This window comes from Lithobates pipiens, unplaced genomic scaffold, assembly GCF_037356315.1.
Source record: "Lithobates pipiens isolate NorthernLeopardFrog02 unplaced genomic scaffold, aLitPip1_a1.2 Scaffold_35, whole genome shotgun sequence".
NCBI classification, from domain to species: Eukaryota; Metazoa; Chordata; class Amphibia; order Anura; family Ranidae; genus Lithobates; species Lithobates pipiens.
Window position 1 is genome coordinate 265,217 of NW_027507811.1, and position 21,955 is coordinate 287,171.

Here is a 21,955-nt window from a genome sequence, read left to right on the forward strand (position 1 = left end):
GCTGGGTTCTTTCAATCGGGGAGTTGTGTAAGACCCCCATACACAGTATTAGGTTTTCTGCAGATTTTTGTCTTAAGATTTACCAAAACTGTGTAGTAGAAGGGCCGGCATGATTGTATACACATTGAAACTCCTAAGGTTTGACCTCATATTATATGGTTTTGGTAAATCTGAAGACAAAATTCTGCAGAAAATCTGATAGTGTGTATGGGGGTCTAAGGTTCTTACAAGCCTTTCTCTTTGTGTTTTTGTTGGGTTGTCTCTGTACTGACCAAGCTGTGGAGGAAATGTGAAGATGTCACCTTACAGATTGATTGAGACCACCACAGATCCTCAGATGAGAGGTTCCTCCACACATGTGAGGTCCATGATGAGAAGAACATGGACTCCAAGCCTTTGTCTTTGTGTTTCTGTTGGGTTGTCTCTGTACTGACCAAGTTCTGGGGGAAATGTGAAGATGTCGCCTTACAGATTGATTGGGACCACCACAGATCCCTAGATGAGAGGTTCCTCCACACAGGTGAGATCCATGATGAGCAGAACATTGATCCAAGCCTTTCTCTTTGTGTTTCCGTTGGGTTGTCTCTGTACTGACCAATTTCTGGGGGAAATGTGAAGATGTCGCCTTACAGATTGATTGGGACCACCACAGATCCTCTGATGAGAGGTTCCTCCACACATGTGAGGTCCATGATGAGCAGAACATGGACTCCAAGCCTTTGTCTTTGTGTTTTTGTTGGGTTGTCGCTGTACTGACCAAGTTGTGGAGGAAATGTGAAGATGTCACCTACAGATTGATTGGGACCACCATAGATCCTCAGATGAGAGGTTCCTCCACACATGTGAGGTCCATGATGAGCAGAACATGGACTCCAAGCCTTTGTGTTTTTGTTGGGTTGTCTCTGTACTGACCAAGCTGTGGAGGAAATGTGAAGATGTCACCTACAGATTGATTGAGACCACCACAGATCCTCTGATGAGAGGTTCCTCCACACATGTGAGGTCCATGATGAGCAGAACATTGATCCAAGCCTTTGTCTTTGTGTTTTTGTTGGGTTGTCTCTGTACTGACCAAGCTGTGGAAGAAATGTGAAGATGTCACCTTACAGATTGATTGGGACCACCACAGATCCCCAGATGAGAGGTTCCTCCACACAGGTGAGGTCCATGATGAGCAAAACATGGACTCCAAAGCCTTTGTGTTTCTGTTGGGTTGTCTCTGTACTGACCAAGCTGTGGAAGAAATGTGAAGTTGACACCTTACAGATTGATTGGGACCACCATAGATCCTCAGATGAGAGGTTCCTCCACACAGGTGAGGTCCATTATGAGCAGAACATGGACTCCAAGCCTTTCTCTTTGTGTTTCTGTTGAGTTGTCTCTGTACTGACCAAGTTCTGGGGGAAATGTGAAGATGTCACCTAACAGATTGATTGAGACCACCACAGATCCCTAGATGAGAGGTTCCTCCACACATGTGAGGTCCATGATGAGCAGAACATGGACTCCAAAGCCTTTGTCTTTGTGTTTCTGTTGGGTTATCTCTGTTTTTACCATGTTGTGGAGAAAATGTATAGAGGTGCCACCTTACAGATCGATTGGGGCTACCATAAAAAGGACCATAGTGTACGTAGTGCTCAGTAAAGTATTTTTTTTTGTTTTTGAAAAGCCCTTGGCGTGTGAAACACACCCAAAAACTCCACCCGGTGCCAAAAAAAAAGTGCACACACATAAAGGGTGATACACAAAAACGTGCAACGGGTGCTACACGGTCCTCCCTAGGAAGGACCTTACCCTGATCCCCCGGGGCATTAGGCTCCAGACGGGGACTGAGGTAATTCACATGGGTCCATCTGGCCGAAAACCAGATGGACTACCTTTCTCTGGAAGGTCTAAATTCTCAGTGGGATTTCCCCCGAAGGGAGACCCCATGGAAGAGGACGAGCCAAGCCAAAAGGCCCATGTCCACCCCCCTCCCAAGACATTCAGGGCAAGATTGAGGACCCGTACCCTACTCATCAAGCGGTGACAAAACGTGTACACACCAAACAGAAACGTACAAAAAGGTGACAAACACGGGGTTAAAATAAATAAGAAAGTGGGGAGAAGGAAGGGGGAGAAGTGAGAGAGTGACCATTGTGCAATACAATGGCCGGCCCTTCGGCCACGAATAAAAAATGTCCCAGGTCCTAGCCAAGAGGCTCGGCCCTAGAGGCAGGCGTGAAAAAAAAGTGACCATGGTGCCCTCACTCACAGTGATTGTCTGGCACCCCTGAACTGCCACTTCAGGGGCACATTCACCACTGGCTTTTCGTCACAACCCTGACCAACAGCCCCCACCCCAGCCAGGAAGGCCTGAAGATCTGGCAGCTTGGGGAGAGCCCCTCCCTCAAAGGCTCAACCCTCGCTCCCATCACTCCTACCTAATTACATTCGGGAAATACTAACCGCTCCCCCCCCCCCCCCGGTGCTATAGGGGAGCAAGTGTTCTTTCCCGAAAAACTGACCGGAGCTACAACTACCCCAATCTAGGCCAGGGACCCGACCCTCTGGTCAGACCCAATGCAGCACCCATCCTCACCAGGAGCACCCTTCCAGACGGCTTCAGACTCGGCCCCCAGTAATCGACATAATCGCAGTGCTCAGTAAAGATATTTCAATCGACGTCATGAGATGTTTGGTTCTCACTCACAAGTCTTTCTTCGTGTGTCCCTGTTGGGTTGTCTCTGTGCTGAGCAAGTTGTGGAGAAAATCTGTAGATGTGTCCCCTTTATAGATTGGTTGGGACAATCGCAGATCCCCCGATGAGAAGTTCCTCCACACGGGGGAGGTCCATGAGGAGCAGAACATGGACTCCAAGCCTCTTCTATGTGCTATTGTTGGGTTGTCTCTGTGCTGACCACGTTGTGGATGAAATGTTTGGATGTGTCACCTTAGGGGCTGTTAGTGACAATCCTCCACGTGGGTGAGGGGAACAGAATGTGGATTCCTCCTCCAAAGAAAAAAACAAAAGAAAGGAGGAGGGGTGAAAGGAAAGGCCCCCGCTGTAATGCCTGTCCCCACCATCAACTGCCCCCGCTGTAATGCCTGTCCCCACCATCAACTGCCCCCGCTCTAATGCCTGTCCCCACCATCAACTGCCCCCGCTGTAATGCCTGTCCCCACCATCAACTACCTCCACTGTAATGCCTGTCCCCACCATCAACTACCTCCAATGTAATGCCTGTCCCCACCATCAACTACCCCCACTGTAATGCCTGTCCCCACCATCAACTACCCCCACTGTAATGCCTGTCCCCACCATCAACTACCTCCAATGTAATGCCTGTCCCCACCATCAACTACCTCCACTGTAATGCCTGTCCCCACCATCAACTACCTCCACTGTAATGCCTGTCCCCACCATCAACTACCCCCACTGTAATGCCTGTCCCCACCATCAACTACCTCCACTGTAATGCCTGTCCCCACCATCAACTACCCCCACTGTAATGCCTGTCCCCACCATCAACTGCCCCCGCTGTAATGCCTGTCCCCACCATCAACTGCCCCCGCTCTAATGCCTGTCCCCACCATCAACTGCCCCCGCTGTAATGCCTGTCCCCACCATCAACTACCTCCACTGTAATGCCTGTCCCCACCATCAACTACCCCCACTGTAATGCCTGTCCCCACCATCAACTACCTCCACTGTAATGCCTGTCCCCACCATCAACTACCCCCACTGTAATGCCTGTCCCCACCATCAACTGCCCCCGCTGTAATGCCTGTCCCCACCATCAACTGCCCCCGCTGTAATGCCTGTCCCCACCATCAACTACCTCCACTGTAATGCCTGTCCCCACCATCAACTACCCCCACTGTAATGCCTGTCCCCACCATCAACTACCTCCACTGTAATGCCTGTCCCCACCATCAACTACCCCCACTGTAATGCCTGTCCCCACCATCAACTGCCCCCGCTGTAATGCCTGTCCCCACCATCAACTGCCCCCGCTGTAATGCCTGTCCCCACCATCAACTGCCCCCGCTCTAATGCCTGTCCCCACCATCAACTGCCCCCGCTGTAATGCCTGTCCCCACCATCAACTACCTCCACTGTAATGCCTGTCCCCACCATCAACTACCCCCACTGTAATGCCTGTCCCCACCATCAACTACCCCCACTGTAATGCCTGTCCCCACCATCAACTGCCCCCGCTGTAATGCCTGTCCCCACCATCAACTGCCCCCGCTCTAATGCCTGTCCCCACCATCAACTGCCCCCGCTGTAATGCCTGTCCCCACCATCAACTGCCCCCGCTGTAATGCCTGTCCCCACCATCAACTACCTCCACTGTAATGCCTGTCCCCACCATCAACTACCCCCACTGTAATGCCTGTCCCCACCATCAACTACCCCCACTGTAATGCCTGTCCCTACCATCAACTACCCCCACTGTAATGCCTGTCCCCACCATCAACTACCTCCAATGTAATGCCTGTCCCCACCATCAACTGCCCCCACTGTAATGCCTGTCCCCACCATCAACTGCCCCCACTGTAATGCCTGTCCCCATCATCAACTACCTCCACTGTAATGCCTGTCCCCACCATCAACTGCCCCCACTGTAATGCCTGTCCCCTCCATCAACTACCTCCACTGTAATGCCTGTCCCCTCCATCAACTACCTCCACTGTAATGCCTGTCCCACCATCAACTACCTCCACTGTAATGCCTGTCCCCACCATCAACTGCCCCCACTGTAATGCCTGTCCCCACCATCAACTGCCCCCACTGTAATGCCTGTCCCCTCCATCAACTACCTCCACTGTAATGCCTGTCCCACCATCAACTACCTCCACTCTAATGCCTGTCCCCACCATCAACTGCCTCCACTGTAATGCCTGTCCTCATCAACAACTGCCCCCTCCCTCATACTGCCTCTCCCCACTATCTATAGTGATGATCTCACTTATACCAAGCGGGACACACAATTCATCATACTGTAATGGGGCTGACCGAAAACAATAAATGATGACCGCAGTTCCTATCATCTCCACAAGAGCGTGATCTCGCTTATACTGAGGGAACATACACACAGGAAGTCTCTATGACACCTAGAGACAGGAAGTGATGTCTGGTACAGACAGGAAGTGCTGTCAGGCACACACAGGAAGTCTCTATGACACCTAGAGACAGGAAGTGATGTCTGGTACAGACAGGAAGTCTCTATGACACCTAGAGACAGGTAGTGATGTCTTGTACAGACAGGAAGTGCTGTCAGGCACACATAGGAAGTCTCTATGACACCTAGCGACAGGAAGTGATGTCAGGTATAAATAGGAAGTTCCGGGTGAGAGGTGAGTCGGGAGGAAGTAGAGAGGAGACGTTGCTGGAAGTGGCAGTAGAGGAGGTAATAAGATCTTATTTTCTATTTACACCCAGTAACCCCCCGTCATGTTCCGTCCTCTTCCTCCATAGTCACTGTGACGTCTTTTATCTCCAGGAGAAGACTTTGGAGAGACTCGTTTCACCTCAGTAGAGATGTTCTCCGGCGTGTTCGGTGTCCCGCGTTCCCGATCCCGCCAGGAAGCCGACACTGCACCCCACTAATCACAGGTAGTGATTCGCAGCGGCACAGATCGGGAAATGTCTCACTGCCTGTGATTAGTGGTGTGTCGGCTCCCTGGAGGGATCGGCAAGCGGGATTCTGAACACGCCTGAGCCCAACTCTACACATCAGCTACGGCCCGTGGGCAGAACATATTTAGACTTGTTGAAGTTCGGCTACCAGCCTGGACTTGGGGGTTGAGGGCGCTATCATCTTCATCCTAAATCGCATGTATGCACACCTGGATGAGCCAACGAGCACTACAAGGGTCGTGTTTTCTGACATCTCACATGCTTTTGATACCATCAGGCCACCTCTCCTGGGCGAGAAGCTAGCAGGTTGATGTCCCCCTTGTGTCATGGATTGTAGACCATGTACCTGACTACAAGACCCAGTATGTGCGTTTGCAGGACTGTGTGTCGGATAGGGTGGTCAGAAATATTGGGGTTCCACAGGGGACAGGTCTCTCTCCTTTATCTTTACTGTCTATACCACTGATTTCAGCTCACAGACAGAGTGTTGCCATCTTTAGAAGTTTTCCGACAACTCTGCAGTAGTGGGATGTATCAGGGATGGGGAAGAGCCGGAGTATAGGACTGTGGTGGACAACTTTGTCATATGCTGTGAGGAGGATCATCTGTATCTAAATGTGATTAAGACAAAGTAGCTTGTTGTGGATTTGAGAGGGTGGAAGACACCAGTGACCCCTGCTTCCATGGGAGGAGAGGGTGTGGAAGACACAGGTGACCCCGGTCTCCATCCGAGGAGAGGGTGTGGAAGTCACCAGTGACCCCGGTCTCCATCCAAGGAGAGGGTGTGGAAGTCACCAGTGACCCTGGTCTCCATACGAGGAGAGGGTGTGGAAGTCACCAGTGACCCCTGTCTCCATCGGAGGAGAGGGTGTGGAAGTCACCAGTGACCCCTGTCTCCATCGGAGGAGAGGGTGTGGAAGTGACCAGTGACCCCGGTCTCCATCCGAGGAGAGGGTGTGGAAGTCACCAGTGACCCCGGTCTCCATCCGAGGAGAGGGTGTGGAAGTCACCAGTGACCCCTGTCTCCATCGGAGGAGAGGGTGTGGAAGTGACCAGTGACCCCGGTCTCCATCCGAGGAGAGGGTGTGGAAGTGACCAGTGACCCCGGTCTCCATCCGAGGAGAGGGTGTGGAAGTCACCAGTGACCCCTGTCTCCATCCGAGGAGAGGGTGTGGAAGTGACCAGTGACCCCGGTCTCCATCCGAGGAGAGGGTGTGGAAGTGACCAGTGACCCCGGTCTCCATCCGAGGAGAGGGTGTGGAAGTCACCAGTGACCCCTGTCTCCATCGGAGGAGAGGGTGTGGAAGTGACCAGTGACCCCGGTCTCCATCCGAGGAGAGGGTGTGGAAGTCACCAGTGACCCCTGCCTCCATGGGAGGAGAGGGTGTGGCAGGCACCGGTGACCCCGGTCTCCATCCGAGGAGAGGGTGTGGAAGGCACCAGTGACCCCGGTCTCCATCCGAGGAGAGGGTGTGGAAGGCACCAGTGACCACCTTCCATGAAACGCGTCGAGCCTACACGCAAGCCCATTTACTTGTTGCCATGCCACAGCACTATTATATTTACCATCGCGTCTATTATTGGAGTCATTAACCCCATTCTGGTTTTATTTAACGATTTAACTGTTGGGGCAATGTATACTATTATTAATGATTAGGTGCTACAGTATTTTATTATGCTACTATTAATGCGATATAACTATATTATGTCCTACTGTATTATATATGTATGAATTACAATGTTTGTATCATCAAATGCACTATGCTCCCATAGGGTATAGAAAAATAAATATGTATCCTTTTTTTACCCCATGTTAATGACTCATTATGCCGTAGTGTGTTGTTTCATATAAAGTCCCAATTGCCCCTCATGCCCCTATTTCCCATTTTTGTTTTCATATTAACAGGGATGGAGACCAATGTACTGGTGTCGTGGTCTCATATAAAGTCCCAACCTACTCCTTTTTCTCATATGTGAACCAAGAATTTTGTTTTTAAGTAATAGCTAGCTAGAAACATGGGTGGGTGTATAGCGGTGTGCGGAGGGTTAATTCAGAATGTTCAGTGATGGACCACAGAGACAGGAAGTGATGTAAGATGCCAAAAGGAAGTGATGTCGCATAGAGACAGGAAGTTCCGGGTGAGAGGTGAGTCGGGAGGAAATAGAAAGGAGACATTTTTGGAATTGGTAGCACTGGAGGTAAAAAAAAAAACATTTTAGCCTTTACGATTCCGGGGGGATTCCACCCAGGAAGATGACTTCATCTTTAATCAGGTCGATGGGAATGAGGGTCTAGAATGTAAAAGTGACTCTAAACTGTATGAGATGATATTCCTCTTTATGTAGTTTTATCACATGGTTGTTGTTTTTGTTAATTTAGCTGATGGACGTCAATGTTGGGGGTCAAAGAGGTAGAAGAAGAGTCGTATGTGAGGGACGGTCGGCATGGAGGAGGATCTGCTGATGGTGACAGCTAAACGAGAAGAGTCTTCACTAAATATCAGAACAGGTGATTAATGAAGACCTTTCCACCCTTCTTCTAGAAGGAATTGTGTTGATATTTTGTGGTTTACTCAGAAACATTTGTAAAAACAATGGAAGGAAACGTGGTGGGACCAGCTGGTGGGGAGAGAAGGTCCATGGGAGGTCATGATGTGTGCATGCAGAGAATTCTGCAAAACGGGTATTTTAGTTTTTTTTTTAAACTGAATCTTCATCATTACAAGAAGACGACTACGTACAATGAGTTGAGGATCTGTAGACCTTCTCACTGTTGGGTAAGATTAGCTCTACAAGGACGTCATGATGGACAATCAGCCGCCCCTCACATCACCGGGTAAGAGGAGACTTTATTGTAAAGGAGAGAGCAGTACGGAGGCTCCACCTAGATCCCCCATCATCTGATAAACACATAGAAACAATGTATTCAGTCAGTGTGTGTGTTTCCTACAGATGGATCCAGTAATGGGAACCCACCAGAGAGATGTCCCGGAGATGATAATATTGTGGTTAAAGAAGAGTATAAAGAGGATGATGAGGAGTATGGACTGATGAAGGATCTTTCTGAAGGGCACAAGGATATAATGGAGCCACCTAATACCAGGAACCCACCAGAGAGATGCCCTCTGTATTCCCAGAAATCCACACAGGAAGGTCACACCATCCCCCACCATCATCAGGTAGATGAGGAACAATCACTGATAGTATCATTAGGATCTGTACATTATCTGCATTGTTACCATTGATGTCATTTTTATTATATATTCAGAGTGGAGACCTGAGAGATCCTAAAGTTGAGGTTAAAGAAGAGATAAAAGAGGAGGATGATGAGGATGGGGTGATGGAGGAAGAGCACAAAGATCTGTACCAGGACACCATGGTGGAGTCATCCAGCTACAGGAACCCACCAGAGAGATGTCCCCGTGGAAACCTCGGGGATGATAATATTGTTGTAAAAGAAGAGTATAAAGAGGAGGATGAGGAGTATGGAGTGATGGAGGAGTTTTCAGAAGGACACAAGGATATGATGGAGCCACCAAATACCAGGAACCCACCAGAGAGATGTCCCCGTCCTCTGTATTCCCGGGATTCCACACAGGAAGATCACACCACCCCCCACCATCATCAGGTAGATGATTGACAATTATTGGTATTTATGATTTATACAAAAGAGGTTTGTTACAATGAATATCTTGTTATATGTTCAGAGAGGAAACCTCGGGGGTGATAATATTGATGTTAAAGAAGAGTATAAAGAGGAAGATGAGGAGTATGGAGTGATGGAGGAGTTTTCAGAAGGACACAAGGATATGATGGAGCCACCAAATACCAGGAACCCACCAGAGAGATGTCCCCGTCCTCTGTATTCCCGGGATTCCACACAGGAAGATCACACCACCCCCCACCATCATCAGGTAGATGATTGACAATTATTGGTATTTATGATTTATACAAAAGAGGTTTGTTACAATGAATATCTTGTTATATGTTCAGAGAGGAAACCTCGGGGGTGATAATATTGATGTTAAAGAAGAGTATAAAGAGGAAGATGAGGAGTATGGAGTGATGGAGGAGTTTTCAGAAGGACACAAGGATATGATGGAGCCACCAAATACCAGGAACCCACCAGAGAGATGTCCCCGTCCTCTGTATTCCCGAGATTCCACACAGGAAAAACCCAGTTATTCCCAACATTATCAGGTTGGTAGGACGGAATATGTAGAACATGAAATGTATTCACTGGTGGGATCGATGTGTGGACCCTACATGATGATATTTTCTATGTGGTCTGACAGAGCTCAGTAGAGCTTATATTTTACAGATGGTATTTTCTATTCTTCTCTTGGTTTAGGGTGAAGATCTGATAGATATAAAAGTTGAGGTGAAATCAGAAGAAGAAGAGAGGTATGTGAGGGATGATCAGCAGTCTATGGAGGAGGATGGAATAACGGGGACATTTATAGAGGAGGACACTCCTACAGAGATCAGCACAGGTGGGCCATAATATATTCTTCTCTCATTTCTCCTCTGTTACTGCATATTGATTGGTCCAAAGTAGGGTGGAAGTGAGTAGGAAATCGGCAAATACAATTTTTATAATGTTCAACTCCCCGTATTGATACCTATCCTGTCCATCGGATCTTCTTTTTTTTTTTTCTCAGATAGTTCTCTTCTACCTACACAGATTTAACACAGGTTGAGCCTTTCTTAGGTTGGTCCCTCTTTTTCGAGCAGACCTATATCTATATGTTACCAGAAAGCTCCGTATACGGGCCTTGCTGGGCTGAGAAAATAAGACGTAACGGAGATTGTGGCCAAACTGATCTTTCCTGGAGAACATGTTCCCTCCGGTGCTGCTCATTATCAGAAGCTTCAGCCTTCGACAACTGATTCTGATTCTGATGATGAAGGATGTGGATGTGCCAGTCTGAACTTTGATCCTCCTCTGTAGCGGGGATCACAAGACCCGACTGCCTAGGCTTGTAATAGAATGAACAGCATTCCTCTTTCAGTTCCTGTAAATTCCCCAAATTTATGACAAGGCTTCATGAACATAGAAGTTATTTGGGAGGAGGAGTTAAGGCTTTTTGGAGATAAGTTCCATATGGTTGGGACCTCCACAGAGAACTCAGACCTACCTGATCCAAGTGGAATGTTGATGGAAGTGAATGAACCCTCTGATATCTATTGATGATGTTTTTATATTTTTTCCAGGACTCGCCATGGAGAAACCCTCAAAGGATCTTCTCACTTCATCTCCAGTGTGTAAAATAGAAGATGAGGGCAACACAAGAGATTGTGGTGGAGAGAAGACAAGGATCTCTTCAAAGGATGGTGGACTTCACAGTGTGGATAGACCATGGAATCCCTCTGAGCAACCTCGTACTGTGAGGGATGGTGCCAGAGAGAAGACAATGAGCTCCTCTATGGATGGTGGACTTCACAGTGTGGATAGACCATGGAATCCCTCTGAGCAACCTCGTACTGTGAGGGATGGTGCCGGAGAGAAGACAATGATCTCCTCTATGGATGGTGGACTTCACAGTGTGGATAGACCATGGAATCCCTCTGAGCAACCTCGTACTGTGAGGGATGGTGCCGGAGAGAAGACAAGGATCTCTTTTATGGATGGTGGACTTCACAGTGTGGCTAGACCATGGAATCCCTCTGAGCAACCTCGTACTGTGAGGGAAGGTGCCGGAGAGAAGACAATGAGCTCCTCTATGGATGGTGGACTTCACAGTGTGGATAGACCATGGAATCTCTCTGAGCAACCTTGTACTGTAAGGGATGGTGCCGGAGAGAAGACAAGGATCTCCTCTATGCATGGTGGACTTCACAGTGTGGATAGACCATGGAATCTCTCTGAGCAACCTCGTACTGTGAGTGATGGTGGTGGAGAGAAGACAATGATCTCCTCTATGGATGGTGGACTTCACAGTGTGGATAGACCATGGAATCCCTCTGAGCAACCTCGTACTGTGAGGGATGGTGGTGGAGAGAAGACAATGAGCTCCTCTAAGGATGGTGGACTTCACGGTGTGGATAGACCATGGAATCCCTCTGAGCAACCTCGTACTGTGAGGGATGGTGGTGGAGAGAAGACAATGAGCTCCTCTATGGATGGTGGACTTCACAGTGTGGATAGACCATGGAATCCCTCTGAGCAACCTCGTACTGTGAGGGACGGTGCCGGAATTCGGGGGGAGAAGGAATTTTCATGTCCTGAATGTGGTGAAAGTTTTAGCTCTGAGTCAACTCTCACCGTACATCAGAGATCTCACACGGGAGAGAAGACCCATTCCTGCCCTACGTGCGGGGAATGTTTTCTTCGTAAATCTCATCTTAGTGTCCATCAAAGATTGCACACGGGTAAGAAGCTTCACTACTGTCCCAAGTGCAAAAAATGTTTTCTTAGAAAATCAGAATTGGTTAGACATCAAAGATCCCACAAGGGTGAGAAGCCGTATTCCTGCCCTGAGTGCGGGAAATGTTTTTCTCGGAAGTGCAACCTTTCTGTACACCAAAAATTGCACATGGGTTTGAAGCCCTATTCCTGCCCCGAGTGCGGAAAATGTTTTGTACGTAAACTATTTCTCACAACACATCAGAGGTCTCACACGGGGGAGAAGCCGTATACCTGTCCTGAGTGCGGGAAATGTTTTGTCCGTAAACAACTTCTCCAAACCCATCAGAGGTCTCACACGGGAGAGAAGCCGTATTCCTGTCCAGAGTGCGGTAAATGTTTTTCACAGAGGCCCCATCTTTCTGAACATCTGAAATGCCATACGGGTGAGAAGCCGTATTCCTGCCGTGAGTGCGGGAAACGCTTTGCGCGAAAATCACAACTTGATAAACATCAAAGATCTCACACGGGCGAGAGGCCGTATTCCTGCCCGGCGTGCGGGAAATGTTTTACGCAGAAGTCCCATCTTACCAAACATCTGAGAACCCACCCAACCCCTGCAGGTGTATTAGTGTCCTGAGTGCGGGAAATGTCTTCTACATGAATCCTATTGTGCTGTACATCAGAGATCTCACACTGGGAAGAAGCACGCCCACAGAAAGCACGGGGCTGAGCGCTCCTCTGATATTTATGATGGGATCGACATCGGCTCGTAGAAGGTCATCTGCTGGTTGAACGTTGTAAATAGGAACCTTTCTGATGTAACATTTCATATGAACCTGATCAGAAATGCAAATATAATAAAAAAGCTTATTTTTTGGTATGGAACAAATAAAGATACAATATATATATATATATATATTCTTAAAATAGTGTTTGTAAGTTGGTCGAGAAGTTGGAATTTAGATATTAACTCTACAAGTAAGTGCTCAGAGGGAGGAGCAGGTCTTCCCACCACCCAGAAAAGGAGCAACACATGAAGACATGAGCCCAGGGCCGTTTTTAAGGCAGGGCAAAAGGGGCAGCTGCCCTGGGCCCTGTCATTGTTGTGGGGCCCAAAGTGGCTGCTTCATACTTGCCAACTATCCAGGTTTAAATTCTCTCGTCCCCTGAGGTTTTAGTCCTGTGCTGTGTCCCAGTATCTCAGTGTGAAATGCTGCAATTAAAGTCGTCCAGCTCTGCCTTATTGTTGTGTAAAGAGGACTCACCTGCAGACCCTGCGTTTACATGTAAATTACCAGCATTCATATGTAAATAGTGGCAGCATTGATATGTAAATAGGGGATATCATACCCCCCTGAGGTCATATCCACAGTAATCTCTAGCAACCAATCAACAAGCAGAAATCCTGTGCTGTAACCTCTAGCAACTAATTAGTGAGCGGTAATGTGTGCTGTAAGCTCTAGCAACCAGTCAGTGAGCGGTAATGATACACTGTAACCTCTGGCAACCAGTCAGTGAGCGGTAATGATACACTGCAACCTCTGGCAACCAGTCAGTGAGCGGTAATGACACACTGTAACCTCTGGCAACCAATCGCAATAGCTGCCTCTGATTCTGTAAACAGATTTCGAGTATAGCTGCTAGATGGGGCCCCAAAAAAAGTTTTGCCCAGGGTCCAATCAATATTAAAGACGGCCCTGCATGGACCACCACAAAGATAAGTATAGATGGGCTTTTCTGCAGGCTGGGGTGTATAAGATGGCCTCAGAGTGCCTAAATCACTGGTGAACCAAAGGAAAAGTGGTTTCGGAGGTCAAGTCACATGGATTACGAGGACACCTGTGGGAGAAGGTAAGTAAAACTAGACCCATTGCAAATTTAGTTTTGAATTTTCCCCAAAGTCAAGCTTCCATTAGTCGACCCCCTTGGTGTATATCATGCTGGGTTAAGATATTTCAGTTAATGACTTAAGTTTCTCCATGGGTCTCTGTTGGGTTGTATTTGTGCTGACCAAGTGGTGGAGGGAATGTGTAGATGTGTCACCTTACAGATTCATTGGGGGGAATTTTCAGATACCCAAAGAGATGTTCCTTCACACAAGCCTTTCTGTATGTGTTTTTGTTGGAGAAGTTCCTCCACACAGGTGAGGTCCAGGATGAGCAGAATATGGACTCCAAGCCTTTCTCCGTGTGTCTGTATTGGGTTGTCTCTGTACTGACCAAGTTGCGGAGCATATGTGTAGATGCGTCATGCTACAGATTGATTGGGACAATCAACTATCCCCAGATGAGAAGTTCCTCCACACAGGTGATTCGTGATGAGAAGAACATGGACTCCAAGCTTTTCTCCACATGTCTCTGTTGGGCTGTCTCTATGCTGACCACTTTGTGGAGGAAATGTGTAGATGTGTCCTCTTACAGGTCAATTGGGAAAAACACGCATCACAAGATGAGAAGTTCCTCCACACAGGCGAGGTCCATAAATGAGCAGAACATGGACTCCAAGCCTTTCTCCACGTGTCTCTGATGGGTTGTCTCTATGCTGACCACTTTGTGGAGGAAATGTGTAGATGTGTCATCTTATAGGTCAATTGGGACAATCACAGATCACAAGATAAGAAGTTCCTCCACACAGGTGAGGCCCATAAATGAGAAGAACATGGACTCCAAGCCTTTCTCCATGTGTCTCTGTTGAGTTGTCTCTATGCTGACCACTTTGTGGAGGAAATGTGTAGATGCGTCCTCTTACAGGTCAATTGGGACAATCACCGATCACAAGATGAGAAGTTCCTCCACGCAGGCGAAGTCCATAAATGAGCAGAACATGGGCTCCAAGCCCTTCTCCACATGTCTCTGTTGGGTTGTCTCTATGCTGACCACTTTGTGGAGGAAATGTGTAGATGTCTCATCTTACTACAGGTCAATTGGGACAATCACAGATCACAAGATGAGAAGTTCCTCCACACAGGCGAGGTTCATAAATGAGCAGAACATGGACTCCAAGCCCTTCTCCACATGTCTCTGTTGGGTTGTCTCTATGCTGACCACTTTGTGGAGGAAATGTGTAGATGTCTCATCTTACTACAGGTCAATTGGGACAATCACAGATCACAAGATGAGAAGTTCCTCCACACAGGTGAGGTTCATAAATGAGCAGAACATGGACTCCAAGCCTTTCTCCACGTGTCTCTGATGGTTTGTCTCCACATTGATGAGGTCAGGATGTGGGTTCCTCCTCCAGAGCGAAGAGCAAAAGAAGAAAGGAATACGAATGAGAGGAAAGGAAAAGGGAGAAGAGGAGGGAAGAAGAGGAAGGTTGAGTGAAAGAAAGGAGAAGAAGAAAGAGAGGAGATGGAGAGAAGGTAGAGCAGAAAGAGGGAAAAGAAAGGGAGCCTCCTCCAGAGAGAAGAGCAGAAGGAGGGGCGAAATGGCAATGAGGGGAAAGGAAAAGGGAAGAGAGAAGAAGAGAAAGGTGGAATGGAAAGGGGAAGAAGAAAAAAGTAGGGGGGAGAGGAGATAAAGAGAAGGTAGAGAGGAAAGGAAGGTGGGAGAAATCCACTGGGCAGCCAAAAAACATGTCAGTAAACAAGGACGTGTTGAACACTCTACATCAGAATATGAAAACATCGGCACAAAACACGTTCCCTGATACTGATGGTGTCTCAGCTTGGACCATCAACTGAACTCACCACCCCAAGACATATGACAATGATCGGAGGAGTTTGGGTTGGCCATGTCTACTGGTGCGTTTTGGTCTGTTGCATCTACTTGTCTTGTTCAGTAAGTTCCACCCCAAGACAATGATCGGATGAGTTTGGGTTGGCCACATCCATTGGGGAGTTTGGTTTGGCCATGTCTCCCTCTGAGCAACCTCGTACTGTGAGGGACGGTGCCGGAGTGAAGACAATGATCTCCTCTATGGATGGTGGACTTCAGTGTGGATAGACCATGGAATCCCTCTGAGCAACCTCGTACTGTGAGGGACGGTGCCGGAGAGAAGACAATGATCTCCTCTATGGATGGTGGACTTCACAGTGTGGATAGACCATGGAATCCCTCAGAGCAACCTCGTACTGTGAGGGACGGTGCCGGAGAGAAGACAATGATCTCCTCTATGGATGGTGGACTTCACAGTGTGGATAGACCATGGAATCCCTCAGAGCAACCTCGTACTGTGAGGGACGGTGCCGGAGAGAAGACAATGATCTCCTCTATGGATGGTGGACTTCACAGTGTGGATAGACCATGGAATTCCTCTGAGCAACCTCGTACTGTGAGGGACGGTGCCGGAGAGAAGACAATGATCTCCTCTATGGAAGGTGGACTTCACAGTGTGGATAGACCATGGAATTCCTCTGAGCAACCTCGTACTGTGAGGGATGGTGGTGGAGAGAAGACAATGATCTCCTCTATGGATGGTGGACTTCACAGTGTGGGTAGATCATGGAATCCCTCAGAGCAACCTCGTACTGTGAGGGACGGTGCCGGAGAGAAGACAATGAGCTCCTCTATGGATGGTGGACTTCACAGTGTGGATAGACCATGGAATTCCTCTGAGCAACCTCGTACTGTGAGGGATGGTGGTGGAGAGAAGACAATGATCTCCTCTATGGATGGTGGACTTCACAGTGTGGGTAGACCATGGAATCCCTCAGAGCAACCTCGTACTGTGAGGGATGGTGCCGGAATTCAGGGGGAGAAGACCTTTCCCTGTCCTGAATGTGGGGAAAGGTTTAGCTCTGAATCAACTCTTATCGTACATCAGAGATCTCACATGGGGCCGAAGCTTCATTCCTGTCCCGAGTGCGGGAAAAGTTTTCTTACAAAATCAGAACTAGCCAAACATCAGAAATTCCACACAGAGAAGCCTGAGTGCGGGAAAAGTTTTGCGCGTAATCAACTTCTCCAAATACATCAGAGGTCCCACACGGGAGAGAAGCCTTACTCCTGTCCTGAGTGCGGGAAGTGCTTTTCACAGAGGTCAGAACTTATCGTACATAAAAGATCCCACACTGGGGAGAGGCCGTTTTCCTGTTCCGAGTGCGGGAAATGTTTTTCGCAGAAGCCCCATCTTTCTGGACATCTGAAATGCCATACGGGTGAGAAGCCTGCTCTGAGTGCGGAAAAAGTTATGCGCACAAAAAACAACTCGACAGCCATCAGAGGTCTCACACGGGGGAGAAGCCGTATTCCTGTCCAGAGTGCGGGAAATGTTTTGGGCGTAAACAACTTCTCCAAATACATCAGAGATCTCACACAGGGGAGAAGCCTTATTCCTGTCCCGAGTGCGGGAAATGTTTTTCACAGAAGCACCATTTTACCAGACATCAGAGAACTCACAGAACCCTGGAGGTGTAGGAAATGTCTTTCATATGAATCAAATTTTTGCGTAGAACAAATAAAGATACAATATTTATTCCTAAAACAGGTTTATGGTCGATCAATAAGTTTCACTTTAGATTTTAACACTACAAATGGGCATTCAGAGGGAGGAGCGTGTATTCTCCACACCCAGAGAGGGAGGAGCATGTATTCCCCGCACCCAGAGAGGGAGGAGCGTGTATTCCCTACGCCCAGAGAGGGAGGAGCGTGTATTCCCCACACCCAGAGAGGGAGGAGCGTGCATTCCCCGCACCCAGAGAGGTAGGAGCGTGTATTCCCCGCACCTAGAGAGGGAGGAGCGTGTATTCCCCGCACCTAGAGAGGGAGGAGCGTGTATTCCCCGCACCCAGAGAGGGAGGAGCGTGTATTCCCCGCGCCCAGAGAGGGAGGAGCATGTATTCCCTACACCCAGAGAGGGAGGAGCGTGTATTCCCTGCGCCCAGAGAGGGAGGAGCGTGTATTCCCCTCGCCCAGAGAGGGAGGAGCGTGTATTCCCCTCGCCCAGAGAGGGAGGAGCGTGTATTCCCCTCGCCCAGAGAGGGAGGAGCGTGTATTCCCTGCGCCCAGAGAGGGAGGAGCATGTATTCCCTACACCCAGAGAGGGAGAAGCGTTATTCCCCGCGCCCAGAGAGGGAGGAGCATGTATTCCCTACACCCAGAGAGGGAGGAGCGTGTATTCCCTACGCCCAGAGAGGGAGGAGCGTGTATTCCCCTCGCCCAGAGAGGGAGGAGCGTGTATTCCCCTCGCCCAGAAAGGGAGGAGCGTGTATTCCCCTCGCTCAGAGAGGGAGGAGCGTGTATTCCCCTCACCCAGAGAGGGAGGAGCGTGTATTCCCCTCGCCCAGATAGGGAGGAGCATGTATTCCCTACACCCAGAGAGGGAGGAGCGTGTATTCCCTGCGCCCAGAGAGGGAGGAGCGTGTATTCCCCTCACCCAGAAAGGGAGGAGTGTGTATTGCCCTCGCCCAGAGAGGGAGGAGCGTGTATTCCCCTCGCTCAGAGAGGGAGGAGCGTGTATTCCCCTCACCCAGAGAGGGAGGAGCGTGTATTCCCCTCGTTCAGAGAGGGAGGAGCGTGTATTCCCTACACCCAGAGAGGGAGCAGCGTATATTTCCCGCACCCAGAGAGGGAGGAGCGTGTATTCCCCTCGCTCAGAGAGGGAAGAGCGTGTATTCCCCGTGCCCAGAGAGGGAGGAGCGTGTATTCCCCGTGCCCAGAGAGGGAGGAGTGTGTATTCCTCTCGCCCAGAGAGGGAGGAGCATGTATTCCCCTCGCCCAGAGAGGGAGGAGCCTGTATTCCCCGCACCCAGAGAGGGAGGAGCGTGTATTCCCCTCGCCCAGAGAGGGAGGAGCGTGTATTCCCCTCGCCCAGAGAGGGAGGAGCGTGTATTCCCTGCGCCCAGAGAGGGAGTAGCGTGTATTCCCTGCGCACAGAGAGGGAGGAGCGTGTATTCCCCTCGTCCAGAGGGGGAGGAGCGTGTATTCCCCGTGCCCAGAGAGGGAGGAGCATGTATTCCCTACACCCAGAGAGGGAGGAGCGTGTATTCTCTGCGCCCAGAGAGGGAGGAGCGTGTATTCCCCTCGCCCAGAGAGGGAGGAGCGTGTATTCCCCTCGCCCAGAGAGGGAGGAGCGTGTATTCCCCTCGCCCAGAGAGGGAGGAGCGTGTATTCCCCTCGCTCAGAGAGGGAGGAGCGTGTATTCCCCTCGCTCAGAGAGGGAGGAGCGTGTATTCCCTACACCCAGAGAGGGAGGAGAGTGTATTTCCCGCACCCAGAGAGGGAGGAGCGTGTATTCCCTACACCCAGAGAGGGAGGAGCGTGTATTCCCTACACCCAGAGAGGGAGGAGCGTGTATTCCCTGCGCCCAGAGAGGGAGGAGCGTGTATTCCCTGCGCCCAGAGAGGGAGGAGCGTGTATTCCCCGCGCCCAGAGAGGGAGGAGCGTGTATTCTCTGCGCCCAGAGAGGGAGGAGCGTGTATTCCCCTCGCTCAGAGAGGGAGGAGCGTGTATTCCCCTCACCCAGAGAGGGAGGAGCGTGTATTCCCCTCGTTCAGAGAGGGAGGAGCGTGTATTCCCTACACCCAGAGAGGGAGCAGCGTATATTTCCCGCACCCAGAGAGGGAGGAGCGTGTATTCCCCTCGCTCAGAGAGGGAAGAGCGTGTATTCCCCGTGCCCAGAGAGGGAGGAGCGTGTATTCCCCGTGCCCAGAGAGGGAGGAGTGTGTATTCCTCTCGCCCAGAGAGGGAGGAGCATGTATTCCCCTCGCCCAGAGAGGGAGGAGCCTGTATTCCCCGCACCCAGAGAGGGAGGAGCGTGTATTCCCCTCGCCCAGAGAGGGAGGAGCGTGTATTCCCCTCGCCCAGAGAGGGAGAAGCGTGTATTCCCTGCGCCCAGAGAGGGAGGAGCGTGTATTCCCTGCGCACAGAGAGGGAGGAGCGTGTATTCCCCTCGTCCAGAGGGGGAGGAGCGTGTATTCCCCGTGCCCAGAGAGGGAGGAGCATGTATTCCCTACACCCAGAGAGGGAGGAGCGTGTATTCTCTGCGCCCAGAGAGGGAGGAGCGTGTATTCCCCTCGCCCAGAGAGGGAGGAGCGTGTATTCCCCTCGCCCAGAGAGGGAGGAGCGTGTATTCCCCTCGCCCAGAGAGGGAGGAGCGTGTATTCCCCTCGCTCAGAGAGGGAGGAGCGTGTATTCCCCTCACCCAGAGAGGGAGGAGCGTGTATTCCCCTCGTTCAGAGAGGGAGGAGCGTGTATTCCCTACACCCAGAGAGGGAGCAGCGTATATTTCCCGCACCCAGAGAGGGAGGAGCGTGTATTCCCCTCGCTCAGAGAGGGAAGAGCGTGTATTCCCCGTGCCCAGAGAGGGAGGAGCGTGTATTCCCCGTGCCCAGAGAGGGAGGAGTGTGTATTCCTCTCGCCCAGAGAGGGAGGAGCATGTATTCCCCTCGCCCAGAGAGGGAGGAGCCTGTATTCCCCGCACCCAGAGAGGGAGGAGCGTGTATTCCCCTCGCCCAGAGAGGGAGGAGCGTGTATTCCCCTCGCCCAGAGAGGGAGGAGCGTGTATTCCCTGCGCCCAGAGAGGGAGGAGTGTGTATTCCCTGCGCACAGAGAGGGAGGAGCGTGTATTCCCCTCGTCCAGAGGGGGAGGAGCGTGTATTCCCCGTGCCCAGAGAGGGAGGAGCATGTATTCCCTACACCCAGAGAGGGAGGAGCGTGTATTCTCTGCGCCCAGAGAGGGAGGAGCGTGTATTCCCCTCGCCCAGAGAGGGAGGAGCGTGTATTCCCCTCGCCCAGAGAGGGAGGAGCGTGTATTCCCCTCGCCCAGAGAGGGAGGAGCGTGTATTCCCCTCGCTCAGAGAGGGAGGAGCGTGTATTCCCCTCGCTCAGAGAGGGAGGAGCGTGTATTCCCTACACCCAGAGAGGGAGGAGAGTGTATTTCCCGCACCCAGAGAGGGAGGAGCGTGTATTCCCTACACCCAGAGAGGGAGGAGCGTGTATTCCCTACACCCAGAGAGGGAGGAGCGTGTATTCCCTGCGCCCAGAGAGGGAGGAGCGTGTATTTCCTACACCCAGAGAGGGAGGAGTGTGTATTTCCTACACCCAGAGAGGGAGGAGCGTGTATTCCCCGCGCCCAGAGAAGGAGGAGCGTGTTTTCCCCTCGCCCAGAGGGGGAGGAGCGTGTATTCCCCTCGCTCAGAGAGGGAGGAGCGTGTATTCCCCGCGCCCAGAGAGGGAGGATCGTGTAGTCCCCACACCCAGATAGGGAGGAGCATGTATTCCCCACGCTCAGAGAGGGAGGAGCGTGTATTCCTACGGGCTGACAGAAAGGTAGGTATAAATGGGCTTTTCTACAGGCTGTGATGACCTCATAGTGCCGGCCACTGATGGAACACCAAAGAAAGGGGGTTTCGGGGGACAGATCACATGGATATGAGAACTCCTGTAGGAGTGTGGGAGAAGGTAAGTAAAACAAAAAAGGTAGTTTTGAATTTCCCCCAGAGTCCGGCTTCCATTGGTCACCCCCCCCCCCCCCCCCCCCGTAGTGTATGTCATGCTGGGTTAAGATATTTCAATCAATGACTTGAGTTGTGTAAGGATTTTACTCATAAGTCTTTCTCCATGTGTCTCTGTTGGGTTGTCTCTGTGATGACCAAATTGTGGAGGAAATGTGTAGATCTGTCACCTTACACAAAGACATTGGGACCATCATGGATCACCAGGTGAGAAATTCCTCCACACAGGTGAGGTCACGATGAGCAGAACATGGACTCCAAGGCGTTCTCCATGTGTTTTTGTTGGGATGTCTCTGTGCTGATCAGGTTGTGGAGGAAATGTGTAGATGTGTCACCTTATAGATTGGGACAGTCACAGATCCCCGTATCAAGTACCTGGACGAAGGCCAAAATGCAGAGAGGGCTCCCCTTGCGGCTAAGTGCAGTACACCCCTGAAGATGCTACAGGAGGTGTGGTGCCCAAAGAAGCTCAGGTTGCCAGACAGGTTCTGAAGAGTAGGACTGATGGTCACCTGCTTTATAGTGGATGCACAACTGGCCAAGAGTCTCTTAGAGAAACTCAGTAGTACTTAGCAGTAGTGCACAC

General features: G+C 50.4%; 1 protein-coding gene across 1 annotated transcript in view; it reads left to right on the forward strand.

Annotated features, from left to right (window-relative positions):
• The window catches only part of LOC143955422 (uncharacterized), a 178,942-nt gene extending 166,051 nt beyond the window's left edge, over window positions 1-12,891 (forward strand). The window contains exons 19-24 of the mRNA XM_077465472.1: window positions 8,581-8,805; window positions 8,895-9,254; window positions 9,334-9,540; window positions 9,620-9,826; window positions 9,978-10,119; window positions 10,841-12,891. Of these exons, the coding sequence (XP_077321598.1) occupies window positions 8,581-8,805; window positions 8,895-9,254; window positions 9,334-9,540; window positions 9,620-9,826; window positions 9,978-10,119; window positions 10,841-12,612 (2,913 nt within the window). The 3' untranslated portion in view covers window positions 12,613-12,891. The remainder of the gene's footprint in view (window positions 1-8,580; window positions 8,806-8,894; window positions 9,255-9,333; window positions 9,541-9,619; window positions 9,827-9,977; window positions 10,120-10,840) is intronic.
• Window positions 12,892-21,955: the final 9,064 nt, after the last annotated feature.